The sequence below is a fragment of the Carettochelys insculpta genome, chromosome 6 (genome assembly GCF_033958435.1).
Source record: "Carettochelys insculpta isolate YL-2023 chromosome 6, ASM3395843v1, whole genome shotgun sequence".
NCBI lineage: Eukaryota > Metazoa > Chordata > Testudines > Carettochelyidae > Carettochelys > Carettochelys insculpta.
The window spans coordinates 105,790,286-105,807,395 of NC_134142.1; the positions used below are offsets into that span (position 1 = coordinate 105,790,286).

At 42.7% G+C, this 17,110-nt stretch overlaps 1 protein-coding gene across 1 annotated transcript; it reads right to left on the minus strand.

The window, feature by feature from the left end:
- Positions 1 to 14,008: 14,008 nt before the first annotated feature.
- Positions 14,009 to 16,901, minus strand: KCNJ11 (potassium inwardly rectifying channel subfamily J member 11). Its single transcript, XM_074999042.1, has one exon. The coding sequence runs from the start codon at positions 16,435 to 16,437 to the stop codon at positions 15,238 to 15,240; it is 1,200 nt and encodes a 399-aa protein (XP_074855143.1). The 5' UTR covers positions 16,438 to 16,901; the 3' UTR covers positions 14,009 to 15,237.
- Positions 16,902 to 17,110: the final 209 nt, after the last annotated feature.

The following is a 17,110-nucleotide window of genomic DNA, read 5'->3' on the forward strand; positions in this document are numbered from 1 at the left end:
CAATAGCATGAAATATTCTACCTCAGGAAAGGATTTCATATCTAAGAGATTTTACTGGGCAAAACTTTAGAGTTAGGGGGTGAGAGGCTCTCAGCTGAACTATTTTTAAGCCATATGTCGTTTGTAGCCACTCACACTAGACAATCACTAAAAATAGACGTGTAAAAGGGAAGTACTATGCCAGGTATTCCTGGTAGGCCAAATCCTGAGGGCAGATTATTTAGTAGCAGTAGATGGGGTAACCTCCCACTGCCACATAAACTGGCCATGAATTGGGCAGATTGATGCTCAGGACAGGTGACTCAGTGTGGAGTCAGAAGCAAGGTATATAATTGGGAGAGGAAAAGGAGCTTACAAAAATCCTTACCTCTCAGATCAGCTCTCAGTAACCCAGTACCTCTCCCTTACTGGGCCAGCAGAATCCCACAGCAACCTGCTATGGGAAGTGGGAAGGAATATCCTTGTGTTCTATAAAAAATTTCCATTTTCTTTTGTTTTTCAGTGGCCTTCTAATTGTCTAAATCATCACATATGCTGTTTCCAATTTCAGTGCTGTCAGCTCAAAGTGCCGCATATGGAGCACAATCATTTAAAATGTTCCTCTGGGGGAAGTAGGAAGAGAAGCCAACCCTTCCCCAACACATCATTAACATGTAGTGCCTCCTCACCACTTCAGAAATCATTAATTTTATCTTTGGCCATGGGTGGCTGGGGATCAATTATTTGACCGTCCATTTAGGAGCAGATTCCCTGCAACATCTGCTGAAGTTTCCTTTATAACTGTTCAGCACAGTTTGGCTGCATCGGTATGGTGGGATTTCCACTTCTTCAGGATACTATAGTAGCAGTTAGATCTTAGATACCCCATCAGCCCTCCTGTGGTTTGTGAAGGTCGTATCAAGGTGTAGTCCAAGGTTCAGTTTGCTTCAAGAACAGCTCTCAGAACAAGTAGTTGTGGATTATGAACCGTGGCATGTTGGGAGTAATTCCTGATACCTGCCAGGAGGTACCCTCTACTCCTAGCAAGGTCTCAGCACTGGCTGAGCGGGGAGCATGTAGGCTGCAAGCTGAGAAAGGGCTACTGAACTGTAATCCTGTTCTATATCCTTTACCGGCTACAGCCTGTTCCTAGTGGTTTGTCTGAGTGGGTCTTGTCTGAGGTGCATGCACACTGACACACCATACCACACAAAGGAGCCTCAGGCCTAGTCTCCTAAAAAAGTCCTATTAAAAGTCACAAGGCTTCCTCTGTGGTGAATAACCTCATAATGGGCCAGTGAATGGGAGGAGCTACATATGCAGTGAGTGCAGTAAGGGAATTATATAACCTCTATCACCTAAATAATTTCCCACAGCCTTAACACATGCCATCTCATGTCTTCTCTTCACTTGAGGAAGCGTCACACAAGGATTCCTCAAACTCCTGGTACACAAGTCTGAGCTCCAAAAGGTGAAAATCAATATATTTAAAGCATGTGTAAATGCACAAGACTTGGGGGGGGGGCCCACACATTTGAGAGACAGTGATTACAGTTCTCAGCATGATTGGGTGATGACGTACTGCAGCATCCCATGTGAGGAGAATATGACACATGGAAAATAGGGACAAAAGCAGAAATGGACCTGAGTGGAGACAGTGTTCCCAGGCAGGCCCATTGGCAATCAAGCAAAAAAGTGCATATGGAGCCATGTCTATTACTTTTATCACTTAGATTTGCCAGAGACTGAGATCACTAAAGTTCCTGGAGTTATTTCCTGGGTCATTTGGAACACCTAGTGTAATTCTGAATCATTTCCAAAGACAGAACTTTTGTAAAACTCTGTATTTACTATTCATTTGTTTTGCTCCTGAAGGAGATGGGAGACACTGAGGATATTGCAGCAGTGAGGGGGACCAGTAGGACAGTTTTTCCTTTAAAGGAGATGGACAAATGACTCCTGGCATAGGGCACTAGCCCGGGACACACCGGTATTAAATTCTCAGGTCCATCTTCCTGGCTGACCGTGGGCAAATCATTCAGTCTCTTTATGCATTATACTCCTCTGTGAAAAAATGGGGACAACAGCACTTCCTTACCTCTCAGGGGTCCTGGGAGGATAAAATACATAGAGTCAGAAGTGCTTAGCTATTATGGTAATGAAGTTTGTATAGATACCTGGGATAGATAGATAAAAATCACATGCTGCTGTAATTCTACCAGAAAGCTCCAGTGTATTATGTGATGTAAAATGCAGTGTGTCCACTAAGTCTCCTGCACTGTAGTTTGTGAAGGCCAGGGCCACCCATCCAGTCTGTGCTATCACTATTATTTCAATCAAATAAAAACAGATGGTTATTCATAAAGCCACTATTAATTTAGGAAGGAAAACTTTCATTAGAGTTCCATAGAGAGAGTTCATTAAAGATTATAAGCATGGAAACAGGCTACTAAAAAAATGGCATGGGCCTGGAGCAACTCCTTTAAACAACTCCTTTGAAAGGAGCTTGTACTGGACTTATTGCTACAAATATACATGTTCTATTTTTGAAAAAAAAAAAACCAAACCACCCTCTTCAAGTACTGATGAGAAGCACTTCACCGATATGTTACTGAACAATAACATCTCCATGCCATGCAAGATCACTGGGAGCCATAAAGCAGAACTGAGAGTTCAGCAAGAATGTGAGTTACCTGGTATCCTAAGATGCGGAGGGCCGATCAAGAAGAAAAAATATTTACATTTCATGCTGGAGAGCATATTCCCTATAGAAATGACACCAGTATGCTGCACTCTGTCTACCACGGATACAGTTTAAGGAAGTGGGATATATATGTAGGTGCTCTCTTATTGTCACCATTTCTGATGCTCACAGAACAGTAAGGGACTTTATTATATCATTTCTTTTACATCACATTACCTGGGGACCTGAAGGTAGAATATTAGAGTCCATCTTAGTGGTACCAATTTCTTCACCCCGAGCCTCTGTAGAAATGATGGGGGGGGCTGGGGGGGGGGAGAACTGAATTATAGCAGCAGAACAGCCAAGGTGTCTGATTTTATATGGGGATTGACAATCTTCATCAGACTGTCTTTGGTGTTTGTCCTGGTATTTTCCCATCTCTCTCCAGCACAGTTGCCTTTGAAAGGGCACAGTCCCTTAACTTATTCACTGTCACTTTCCCAGCTGCAAGCCCATCAGAAGAAAATATAGACAAACAGCCTTTTTGTCATAATCTCTAAAGTTCTGGAAAAGTAAGGTTTTCCATGATCAAGTCCTCAGCCTTGCATTGACGTTTTCAATATCCAAACGTGCTCTAAATGTGAGAGACTCTTAATTTCACAGATGCTCATTTACAAAGAGCAAAAAATAAAAGTATGATTGATCTTGTTCCTGAGGAAAAAAATGACTAGACTGGGGGAAAAACGAGCAATCCTGTAATGATCATTAAACATGGCACATTTCAGACTTTTAGCTAATGTGTGTGTTCAATGTATATTAAAATTTTTAAGTAGTTATAATATCCATCATGATAATGACAGTGATATAAGCTTTATCTCCATAGAGCTCACCAAGTGGTCAACCTGTCTCAAAAGGAAGTACCATGACAAGCAACAAAGAGAAGGCCCTGTCATGTGAAGTCAATATGTCATATCCAATTTTGGTTGACATTAACGGGATGAAAATTTCAGAGAATAATCAGAATAACAGTAACAGAAAATATTTGCACATGAGCACCTGTAGAAAATGAACACAGCACATTTAAGGTCACAAGTATACTAAGGCTGCAAGATTATCTATTATCAAATATCTATATAAGTATTGTGAATCACAAAACATTTTCTACCAAGTTGTTTCTCAATAGCACCTTGACTGTCACAGGTATCCATGACATAAGAACATAAGAATGGCAATACTGGGTCAGACCAAAGGTCCATCCAGACCAATAGCCTGCCTGCCAACAGTGGCCAGTGTCAGGTGCCCCAGAGGGGGGGTGGACCGAAGACAAATGAGCAAGCAATTTGTCTCCTACCATCCATCTCCAGCCTCTGACAATCAGAGGCTAGGGACACCATTCCTACCGTTGGCTAAATGCCTTTTATGGACCTAACTTCCATGAATTTATCTAGCTCTTCTGTAAATTCTGTTATAGTCCTGGCCTTCACAGTCTCCTCTGGCAAGGAGTTCCACAGGTTAACTATCCACTGAGTGAAGAAGAACTTTCTTTTATTAGTTTTAAACCTGCTACCCATTAATTTGATGTTCTCTAGTTCTTGTATTATGAGCACCAGTAAATAACTTCTCCTTATTCACCCTCTCCACACCTGTCATAATTTCATATACCTCTATCACGTCCCCTCTCAACCTCCTCTTTTCTAAAGTGAAAAGTCCCAATCTTTTTAGCCTCTCCTCATATGGGACCTGTTCCAAGCCTCTAATCATTCTAGTTGCCCTTTTCTGAACCATCAGGGTCTTAGCTCTTATGTTCCAGAATGCTGTGGCTAGATCCCTTTTGAAGGACTTGTCAACTCTGTGTTATCCCAGTGCTTCAGTGATGCCAGGCGTTGTCTGACATAGACAGGAGAGTCCAAGACCTGGCCATCCAGTGACATTCAGAACAGTAGACTTGCTGACATGCCAGGCAGAAAGAGAGTTGGAAGAGTGTCAGAGCAGCTGAGGACAGGCAGTTCAGTGAAAAGAAGGGATTGAAAACTATGACACCAACACTGAAACCTTTTGATATCAGGGATATTCTGGATAACCCATTTTAGTGCCATGTATTTGTGTTGGAAAGGGCAGCTGTCACATGACACATTTTAGGACCTTTCCAAGCTACTTGAGTTCAGCCCCAGCAGTGTTTTACAAAAGGCTGTTTTGACTCTACATTTTATTATCCTGATTCTATAGAATGTTGTTAATATTTAAGTTTTCAAGTGGGCATTTTTATATCCTTAATGGTGTCTACTTACCAGGGAAACATTTTGAAGCTGTGGTTTGATACAGCACAACGTGCCTGGCAGTTATTCAGAGATTTCTTTACTAGTGTAATCACTAGTTAAGTTTTACTCCTATTTTAAACTTTTTTATGACACTAATATCACATACTCACCAAGAAAAATAACTGGTCACCTACTTACTGTGAAAGGGTAGATATAGCCCTTTTTTTTTTTAAATATGAGGAAGCACAGAATCAGAATGTTCTTTTTTTCCTTTCTCAGTCACAGCCCCCACATCAGATTTGAACAGTGTAATGGGGGCAATCATTGGAAAATTAATAGCCTGTATTATTGGTCTCAGTTTGGATACTTTAATGTACAATAGTTTTTTTTTTTAGTTCTAAGAAGAGTAAGTAGTTTTAAAAGCGTACTGTGCTAATGATATCTTAATGGAAACTAATAGCTCTTGTGAATTCTTGAAATCTAAGACTTAACACTAGTGACAAGCTAACAATCAAAACATCAAAAGTCTAGTTACTGTGTGCACCATGATAATGTATGCTTATTATAGATTGCATAGCATTTCTTCCTACTTTATACATTTTCCTACCCCTAAAAGAGATATACCCATTCTAACTGTAAACCAGAACCATACAAGGTAATTGACAAGTGAGCTTTATATCTGAAACTGAAAAAATTGTAAAACCTTCTTCTACGAACAATGGCCAAACCTGTTGCTTGCTCCTCATCAGGCATGGGGATAGAGAGTCTAGTGGACAATGTGAGATGAGGCAATATTGATTGAGTGGCATCATCCTCTTGCTTTCCATTTGGGAGTCTCTGTGTGGGAGCAGGGATGCGCATATTGGGAGGGGTTGGTGCATGCAGAATGTACACAGTTCCACATTCACCCCTGTATAGAAAGCCACACAAAAGTTAATGCTGTCAACATTTGCACAAAGCCATGTGGCTGTTGGAAGCTCTGGGAAGGTAGCAGTGGGATTTTGTTGGGTTATGATAGGTAGGGCATCTAAAGAAGCCCACAGGGACCAGAAAAGGTTTTTGAACAGACAAGTCTCCCACGCAGATTGATATGGGCTCCAGATTACCCAGCAGAACTGAGAGATTATGGGACGGAACTCCAGCTCTATTTCACAGGCAGGGGGAGCAAAGTGTTGCCCCTCCATCCCCATGTGGGCAAGAATGATCCAGTGAAAACTCCACAAAGGGAACTTGTATATAGATATGTAGATTATTCCACTTTCCCTTCAGTTAATTTATGTATCATTAACAGGCAACTGTACATACAAATGTAAAAAATGAACAATAAAAAATGAAAATATTCTAGCATATAGTGTATGCATTTGATTACTAAAATGGCCTAGTTGCTGAGGTTTTTATTTGTAATCCTGTTTCCTGAAAATTGTATCTAGTATAGAAACAATAAAAACAAATTCAAATAATCTTTCAAAAAATCTGGTAAACCCAGAATTGCTAGCAGGTTCAATGCATTGAAAATCAGATCATTAGTTGTTTTAGATTAGGAAACATTTCAAAATACAAATGTTTATCATGATGTACTGTAATCTCAAACAAAGTGATGATTCCAGCATGAATGTACTTTATATTCTGCAAAATATGAAAGTATTAAATATGGGGGGGGGGAAACCCTCTTCTGATCAATGTGTATTCTTACAAATGAGCATTTTGTCCTCTCAATATTCTGGACTGTAAAGTAGCTAGTGAAAAGTTCTAGCCTCAGTATACAGGACTTTGAAGTGAAATTGAACAGTTTTACCTTTTGTAAACTGTTAAAGAGACACTACAATTTGAACAAATATCTTTCAGACACATGTACTTAAGTACAATGTACTAACCAGGATTCTTCTAACAGTGGAATGCTCACATGTAGACAGGACCTTAGTTTTCTTGTAGCTGCCATAGGTAAATTTTAGACAAGATTTTGCCTAGTCGCCATGGTTTCTAATAACCTATTTGTAAATTATACAGACTTCAGACAGTTACCATTAATGAAGTTTTTGATGGTACTCCCACAGAAGATACATATGCTTCCAAACAGGGTTTTATTTTTGTGACCATTCCTATCAAAATCAACTATCACTGCAGAAAAAAATTTATGGACAATTCTCAGCCCACTTACCTCTTCCTATTCCCTTATCTACAAACTACGTGGCAAACATATTGAACTTATTCCAACTCCCCAGGCCGGTTTTTGACTTTTCATTACTAGACATCCACCATCTCCTGTTTACTGCCAGTGCATACTCTTTGCCTTTGGAGCTACTTTCTCACACTACCTGTCTTTCAAATTACTGGTTTCCAACCCAACAGCAGAGCTACTAATAGCTCAACAAAACTTGCGGGGCTAATTCTTCAAAGCAGCAAAGAGGTGTTAACAGTAACAACCAGCCACTTTCCCCCCCCCCCCCCCCCCCCCCCCCCGGTATTGTGTGTACATTCCAGTAGCTTTTCAAATAATAATAAGTATTTATCTTAAATGAACAGGACCTCAAACAAAAGACATTGTTCAGGTAAGTCATTCATGAACAAAAGATTGTGCAAATCACCAGAGGTAAGATCATTTACCAGCTTCTTACAGCAAAGAGAAAAATTAAAACACAAAAGAGTTTACTCACAAGCTGGAAAGGTGAGAAACTGCAGTTGGTGAAGACAAAATTGCTCCTTTAGGGGCACAGCTGGCTCACCCTCCCAGATTAAATAGGCCAGCTCAGAGTATGCTCAGAAAGGTGCCCAAGAAAAGGGATCAATCATAAAGCAGGGAAATTTCCTAGGAAAAAGCCTAAGCACCTTGCTCCCTTCAAGCCAAGTTAACTTCCACAGAAATAAAAACAGAAGTACATGGAATAGCCCTCTGTGTCCTCCACCCTGCAGTCAGAATGCACTGCAGCAGCCCTGGGCACCATGGAAACTAGGCCAGCCATATTGGCAGACTAAGGGAGGGGACTTTTGTACAGCTGGTGCAATCTGTGGGTTTTGGCCAAGGGTTTCCCACATGCTCATCCTACATGTGTGTCTCTGCAGCAGGCCCAGATCGTTTTAGGAAAATATATCTTTGCTTACTAGAGAACTAGACTGACAAAAACAGGCCAAAGCAAGGGTCTGTATTTCTTGGTTTACATGTCTAGTGTCCCACTGAGAGCCCCTGTAGCTTTGTGGGAAGAGTGCAGGTTTCCTCAGAGCCCAGTCCAGGGGCAGCAGGAGGTGGGAGGGGTGGGGAAGAAGATTACTTTGGCTTTCCTGCTCCAGGTTGGAAAGACACTAGTCAGTACTGGGAAAGATAGCTGTGATTGGTGGGTTGGCCAGGCCAGGGTCATCTAGACCTGCATCTCCTTGGCAGGAAAGAAGGCAGCCAAGAAACACAGGGCCCTCAGAGTTACTGTCTGTGGGTATGCACAGATATTTCATATGCTGAACTCAGAATTAATAGGTGTGTTGGAAGACAAACAAGAAATGAGGTAGATCCTGAAAAGGCTCTGCCTTGGGAAATTTCTTTAAGTCTGTCATTGCAGACTCACATGTGATACTCGTCAGGCCTTTATTGTGTTCCAGTCTGAGTGGTTTGAAAAATGTCATAGTAGGCCAGAGCTGCATGCAGTATACAGCAACCCATAAACCCCTAGCACTGCAGGGAGATGATATCTAGACACTCTCAAGAATGTCTTCTGCTCTTTTAATAGCACAGCTTGGACTAGGGTGTAGATGTTTGTATCACATATCTTTCTCCAGTTGCTCAATCAAAAATAGAATACAGTCATTTGTTACAGACACAGAACAAGCATCACATAATCTTGTAGGACCTGACTCCTAAAGTTCTGAGTCTTCAAGCAAAGTTCTCATTGATCTTAATGGAAGATTCCCTTCAGTAAGAACTACAGGCCTGCACCCTCAGTTTGCTTTGTCTTTGGGACAAATTCTTCTCACACTGACTTCACTGAGATTATGTACTTGAGTGAAATTAGATTAGGCCCCGTAGATCTGATCCAAAAGCACAGTGAAATGAAAGAGCGTCTTTCTAGTGACTACAGTCAGCTTTGCATCAGGCCTGTTGGTCTGTTCAGTCCATTATATCTGACTGAACTGAAGCCAGGGTGAGGTCAAAATGCAGAGATCGCTAATCAATGCTGATCCTGCAAATTTAGAGACAATGAAAGTGTGCCACTGCAAAGGAGGAGGGGGCATATGAGAGAAATGCGTTTTAAAAATCCCACCTTCTCACGAGTCCTGTCACACCATCCTCAAATGCTTCCCACTTACCCACTACAGAGCTCCCATACCTCAGTGCTTCCATCAAGATCATTTTTTTCTTACTTTCTCTTACTGTTGCTCCCAGCTCAATTTGTATTAATTGCTGAGGGAAGACAACACAAGAAAGGATGCCGTGGGGCAATCATAGACTCTTACCTTCAATTTCATGGACTCGCCTCAGTTTCTATTGCTAGAGAAATTGGATTTCATGGAGTCAGGCATCTGCTAGTGTGGTTTTGTTCACTCACACTATGAGCATTAAATATTCTGTTGCAGAACAGAGGACTCAGTCACAAGCAGCAATGTGCTCTTCAGGGAACTTCTGATATTATGCCCCCTCATAGTATCTGAGTGTTTCACAATCTGTAATGTATTTACAATTATGATGCTCCAGTGTGGTAAAGGGCACTAAAATCAGTGTCACAGATGGGGAATTGAGACACTGAATGACTTGTGAAAAGTCTCACAGGAAATCTGTGGAGGTGCAGGGAATATGGCAGTAGTCACAAGCTCTTGCCCTAACCACTAGATGACAATTATGCCTCTCTTCCTTAGTTCAGTCATCACGTCCTCAGCTAGCAAGGAACAGTTTCCCTCATCCTGTCACTTTTGGTCTCCAACTGCTTTTTTATTTACCTTCCTGCCTACCCTCAGATTCCCTTCCTCTCTCTGCAACCATCCCCTCCCCCCACTGCCATGGAACCGGCCTGTCTTGGCACCTTACTGTCCACCAGTTGGTCAGAAGAGTAGCAGATTTACACCTTAGTAGAGCCATCACCCTGCCTCTAGGGCCTACAACTGCAGAGACTTCATCCCACATTTGACCAACCTCTAAAGCCAACATTACTAATAAGTCTTTGCAGTCATAGAGGCAACTCATAGAATTTTACAAAAGCTACTACTATAACTTTCTGAAAACCCACCTTTGCTGTAATACCCCAAAACTACCTGACATTGGCTAGGCACCTGATGCTCTATGACTGCTGCTTATACCCAATCATAACTGACTCACCATTAGTTTATGCTGTTTGTTGTAGCTGTTATCACCTGTCTCAAACTTTGAACATGAATGCCCTTGAGGAAGGTCTCCTTCTCATTATATGTATGTACAGCACCTGGCACACCAGACACCTTCCCCAGCAGGGCTCTGTAGACACTACCACACTACATTTATAGAACTCAGAACAGGGTTTCATCAAATGTAACAGATCACTTTATGAACGTCCCCTAAGCCTCACAACATCTATGTAAGCTGTGCAAGCACTCAGACAGGATGATATAACTGGGGTTTAAACACCCAGGCAGATACATGACAAAGGTTATTACCATTTTACAGATATGCTAGTGGAGCTAGTTAAGACCCTAATCCTACACATTTGTGATCTGCACATCAAGAATATCCCCATAAAAACATACAGGTGGACCCAGTAGCAAACTGACAATAGGCTGTGGGTAGACAGAGTCTACCTGTGCAGATGAACTTGCAGAACTAAAGCTTCAGTGACTGCAATAAAGGCACCAAATGTGTAAGTACTTGAGATGGGACTAGCACCCAGGATTACTGACTCCATCATGCACCTGTTCTTCATTATCTATACCACACTCCCGCTCACAATGTGCTGCTACATGAACAAAACAAGATGTATTGCGCTTGATTACTATCTAATTGCTGTTAGCAGACCCCTTATATTTTCCATTTTATTAACAAGAAGCAGTGACAATCATGAGGCTGTCACAACCAGTTTTTTGTGTTTCAGAAACGTAGGCAATTTCTTCAATGCTTTTTCCATAACAAAATCAAATCTGTGCTGGCAGCCCTACAATACTTAACCAGTGTATGTTTGTGTCTGTGAAAGTGGGGGTGGAGGATAAGGAAAAGTGTACAGAAACAATTACAACTTTCAATGCACAGTCCATTGACTAATAACTAGTATGATGTTATTAACTATGAATAAATAGCCAATCATGAGACTCAGCTACTGCAGTTCCCTCCCAACAAGACTTCAAGCAGGGTTCCTCTCTCACACACAGCTTGTGTGGAATGCAGTAGGGTCTTTAGTCACTGAATTGAGCATCTAGGATTGTATTACTTTGGTCCTGATTATGATTCCTATACAGGGTAGATTAAAACCCAGCAAAACAAATTGAAAATCAAAGCCCATCACCGTCTGCAGGTTTCAGCTTTATCTGATCCCTGTGCCTGACTGTTATCCAGTGCATCCATATTTTTGGTATTTAGTCATCTCAGCTTAGGTCAGTGGCTGATCAAGCTTTTGCTGTGGTGACTACCAAATCATGGCCCTTTCTCCTTCTTGATATCTGGTTCAGTTCCTCTCTCCACACCTCATTCATATAATAATCTTTTAAAGAAGTATTTTAAAATATATTTGCTATAATTGCTATTGGCCTTCCCCTTGTCCCTGGATGCCCCATGCATCTGTCTGAGTTTCCTTTTGGTTTTTATACTTTTTGTTGCAGACAACTGTAATATTGACTTTTTTATTGTGTTTTATAATATATGTGACTTGTCCCTTAATGCTTTGTGGCAGTGTCTTGTACAACTAATGCTGGGCTCTACGTTATCATTTTAGAAACATAAAGGCTATTGATTTCAATGGGGAGCTCTGCATAATATTTGTGGCACATATTCTTATTAACAGCGACTACAATTATGTTAAAACTGTGACAAATACCTTGAACAGCCTACAAATCTTTTGTTAACAAGAACTGACTGCTTTTCATATAATCCCATCTGTTAAATTTAAGCGTCGCCACCCCCTTATTGCTATATTAATAACTGCGTCATGAAGCTCAGCTTTTCACAGACTTATCCCGAGTTAAATGAGACAAAACGTATTTGTGAATAAATTTGTTCGTGTACAGTACGTGCTTGCAGAATTGGATCTGTTCTTTCATCATTCAAACACTTTAATTTACCTTGCTCAATATTTTGCCAAATAGAGTAATAAGCAGCATGATATGCGAGCTTTTTATAAGTGAATAAACAATAATGAACCACATTAGGGTATCTGATAGGGAATACTCCAATCAGATATCTTGGGTACTTTGGGAGAGTTCAAAACTCACATTTGTTGTAAATATAGCTAGAAAAGAAGTCATTTAACTTCATGCTAAGATATTTTTTCCCATACAGAATGCTAGCACTAAAGCACTAACTGGATCACTCAAAAGAAAAAATTTGCTTGGTCAGTGTAAACCCAAACCCCTGGAAAGCTTCAGATTTAGGGCGATTTCAAATCCCTTGTAAATAATAGTTGATGGCCACAAAATAAAATGGTCTTCACAAATTTTTAATGTCCTGAGGCACATTTAAACATGTAGCTTTATCCCCATGACATTTTCTTCAGAAATTTCTTTCTTGTGTCTTTAAAACCATCAAAGACAAGAAGAATTTAAACTGTATAAAAAAATACTGATAACAGATTAATGAAAATCTTGGTTAAATTCATGAAAATTTCAGTTAAAGCCACAGAAACTTTTTTTCTTTTTTTGTGATTCTTTTCTTTTTCATTTTCTTCTTTGAGAGTCCTTCATTTAGCATCTGCTCCTCCAATTCTGGAGAAAACTAGGTTTCTTGCAAAGATACACAAAAGATGGCCCTAAAAGCAGTTCAGTTAACAGCAAGCTCCTCCTCCCAGCTTCACCCACTTCATCTCATAGAAAACAAAGAGAATCCATGTAGCTTGAATAATACAGATCCCCATGAAGGAAGAGGAATCATGGGCACTTGCATGGTAGTGTTGCTTACATTGTTTCTCACATAGGACAAATCCTACAAAGCGCTTTAGGGCAATAACAGCTTCTAACCAATTTCCAGTAAACACCTGCCAGCATCTTTTATCGTGATATAAGGCACCACAGAGTCTAGAGAAAAGACAATGACTTTCAGGTCACTGAAATTTCTCTGAAAATATTTGTCTATGCATTTTATAATGACAAGATGGTAGGACAGTGACAAGTGTTAACAGCAGTGTAAGTTTTCAAAGGAGCAAATGACATCCACCTAAACCTAGGGGAAACATGCAGAACTACTTTTCAGGAGCAGAATGACATAGTGTAAACAAAGAATAGGCAAACAAAATTGCAATGAAATTGAATTTCAAAAAAAGTAACAACCACTAGAAACATTTTAGACCTTTCCTATTCTTTTATAATATAGCATTTGTTTTTGTTTTACCAAACTATAAAATGTGTATGTTCAAATTTTCCTTGCACGCTTCTACACATTAGTCCTATTTTGATCAGATGCTGTTTTCAACAGAGACATTGTCTTCTCTTTGTGAAACACCTACTATACTTTTAGCACTGTACAAATAACAAACAGTAACCCCCTGGAAAATTAGATACATATTTTCATGCTCCTAAGTATTCATTCAGCTGGCAGCCTGGATAGTATTGGTGCAAGCCTTAATATGGCTAAAATGTGTAACTATGAATATTATAAATGGTATTTCATATGTTTTAAACTGAACTCAGATTTTATCTCTCGAATTGCATTTCGTTTTATCATAGATACTGATTTAGTGAATGTGCAACTTTCCTGGTCCCTTTTAACCATTGTTTGCATTAATATGTTATGATACTGACAAGTCTAAAACACTGACCAGAGCAATGCTAGCAATTGTTTTCAGAGTGATCTTGTTTTAAGACGCAAAGAACGGTCATGCGGAAATGCCTTTGAATAAAGGACAGATAATAATGTAACCTCACATAGCTTCTCATGAAATATCACTATCACATGGTCTCAGTCTTGGCTACCCCCCCCCGCCCTCCCCCCCCACATACATCTGAGGAAGTGGGTCTTTGCCCCAAAAGTTTGCGCACCAAATTATCTGTTAGTCTATAAGGTGCCACAGGATTTCTTGTTGTTTATGATCCCGTATTAACAGCATACACAAAATCAACATAGCCAAGAGAATTTAAGATATGAAGGGAATTCAGGCTCAGATCCTAAATGAAAAGGAAACAAAAGGTGACCTGGCACCAAGCAAGGGGACTACATTGTCATGTAAGTCTCTCCCCTTCATAACCATCAATCACACTAACATCATTTTTAAACTTGAGAAAAAAATTGTAGCTGGGTGCATGCAAATACCATTTAATGTAATTTGGGTCTGCTTTTCTGAATCTTTTAACTGAATATGACTTTCTACATAATATCTCTGTATATAATTTTTGTGTTTGCTGGCATTTACTCTGATGTGTAGGACTGGAAGATGATTTTGCTAAGTGCCTTTTGTGGCAATGTGTTTGGTTGCTAAAATACAACCGCTTCATGTATTTCACTTTTTCCCCATGTAACACATTTCAATCACATAGCCATTAACACCTGCTATTATTTAGTGTCATAGTTGCATCATTCATGATCAGAAATGTATATTAAATATATTATTAAATATTTATTTTGTAAACAGGTTTTAAAATGCACAAACACATGCATTTCATACTGTCTTTACAATCAAAAGAGCCAAATATACAATATGGGCTGACTAAATCTGTAAATTTATTTCTTGAAGACATAATGCACCATAACTTAAACAGACACCTTCCTATCTGAACTTTTGGTGCAAATCTTACTCCATTTTTTTGGTCATTATTTAAACTTTAATAATTATTACTGTAGACCTTTTTCCTGTATTTTGTTTTCATGTTTATAAAATCAGTTTAAAAACATTAAGTTTATGTGAGGCATTGCACTACTGCAAATAATGTAACCTGCTAGGCTACAAATAAACAATTTTTGAGAAAAGGCATTATTCAGTGTGGATAAATCAATCCAAAAGAATCATGCAAATAAACAAGACAGTCTGAACTGAAAGCACAAGCAATAGAGTAACATTTTCCCATGACCAATGTTGCTTAAAATGTTACACACCTTTAAAAAAATATAATTAATTTTAATTTACTCTGCAATAAATAATTCCACACACACCTAGTGCTACCAACCTGGCTAAGAAAAATAAGAGGCCACCTCAGTGTTCTTATTTATTGCATCTTTCCTCTAAAATGGTGTCAGGAAGGCTCATCAGTTATGCTGAATTTGGGCTTTAACCTGATAGACCTCTTCCTGGTGCCTTTAGGGGACAATGGGATGGAGTCTATGATGCTTCTGTCTTCCTCCAGCTGCCTGGCAGTGCAAGAAGGCGTGGGCACTTTCACCGTGTTGCCAAACTTAGAGTAGTCCACTGAGTATCTACCATCTTCCTCTGCCACTATGGGGACAAACCTTTGGCCCCAGAGGATTTCGTCGGCCAGGTAGGAGGTCCTGGCTTGCGTGGTGATGCCAGTGGTCTCCACCACCCCCTCCAAGATGACGATGACTTCCAGATCCTCATGGTGGTGGAGGTGGAGGGGGGAGATGTCGTAGAGGGGGCTGTTCTTGTCTATCACATGGTAGATGATGAGTGGGGAGACCAGGAAGATGCTGCTGCCCCCCACTGGGTTCTCCATCTGGATGTCTATCTGGTTGAGGGGCACCACCTCACCCTCCAGGCTGGTGGTCTTCTTCACCACCTGCATGCGGATGGTGGCGCTGATGATCATGCTCTTGCGCAGGTCACCCACCCGCAGCATGAAGCAGAGCTTGCCCTCCCGCAGGGCGATCACCGCGTGCTTGCTGAAGATGAGGGTCTCGGCCCGGCGGTGGGCCTGAGCTGTCTTCATGAAGATGCAGCCCAGCATGATGGCATTGATCACCAGCCCCACGATGTTTTGCACGATGAGCACCAGGATGGCGGCTGGGCACTCCTCGGTCACCATGCGGCCCCCAAAGCCGATGGTCACCTGCACCTCAATGGAGAAGAGGAAGGCGGAGGTGAAGGAGTGGATGCTGGTCACGCAAGGCACGAACTCCCTGGCCGCCTCCCCTGGCCCCCGGCTGTTGCCCACCTGCAGCTGGGTGCTGTGGTCCAGGTCCCCGTGGGCGAAGGCGATGAGCCACCAGGTCATGCCGAAGAGCAGCCAGCTGCACAGGAAGGTCATGGTGAAGATGATCAGCGTGTGCGGCCACTTGAGGTCCACCAGGGTGGTGAAGACGTCCTGCAGGAAGCGGCCCTGCTCCCGGATGTTCTTGTGGGCCACGTTGCAGGTGCCGTTCTTGCCCACGAACCTGGCCCGCCGCTGCCGGGCGCGGTAGCGGGCGTGATCCGGGACATCCTCGGCCAGGCGGGTGAGCACGTACTCCTCGGGGATGATCCCTTTCCTGGACAGCATGGCTCCCCCGCGGCGCTCAGCGATGCCCCATGCCGGCCCCGGCGCACGCGGCTCCGCGCGCCCACCCCGCCCGGGCTCTGCTCCTGGGCCAGCCTGGCTGCTTCCTCCGCCGCTGCTGCTGCTCCGCGCTGGGCGAGCCCCAGCTGCTCACGCCAATCACAGCCCCGGCAGCCGCCCGGGCGGGCGGGGGCAGCAACCCGGGGGGCATCGGCTGCCAGGCTGCGGAGCGCGGCGGCTTCGCGCCGGGCCTGGCCCCGAAGGGGCAGGGGACCTGTGCGCTCTGCACCGCTGCAGCGCGCCCTGCCCGGCAAGCAGCGCCAGGGGGCGCCGGGGCGCCAGCGCCGCTCGCTCAGGCGGGCGGGGGACCCAGAAACCCGCCCCCTGCAGCAGGTGGGGCAGAGCACACCCCCTGGCGGGCTAGGGCCCGGGGCTGCACCAGCTCCGCCCGGGCCCCAACTCGGGCACAGGAAGTGACCTGCGGGGATCAGCCGCCCGCTCCGGCAGCGGCGAAATCGGCCTTCTGGCCCCCGCCCCGCGTCGCTGTAGATAAAGCGGAGGAACTAGCGGGAGGGAGAGGGGCTGATGCGACCCCCCCCCCCCAGGGCCCCTGAGCTGCAGCGTTCCGCTCCCGGAGCGCAGGCTGCGGGTACAGCAAGCGGCTCTGGTGGTTGAG

Excerpts from the sequence above, each read along its gene's own strand:
- KCNJ11 (XM_074999042.1), bottom strand. The coding sequence starts at position 16,437 with ATGCTGTCCAGGAAAGGGATCATCCCCGAGGAGTACGTGCTCACCCGC.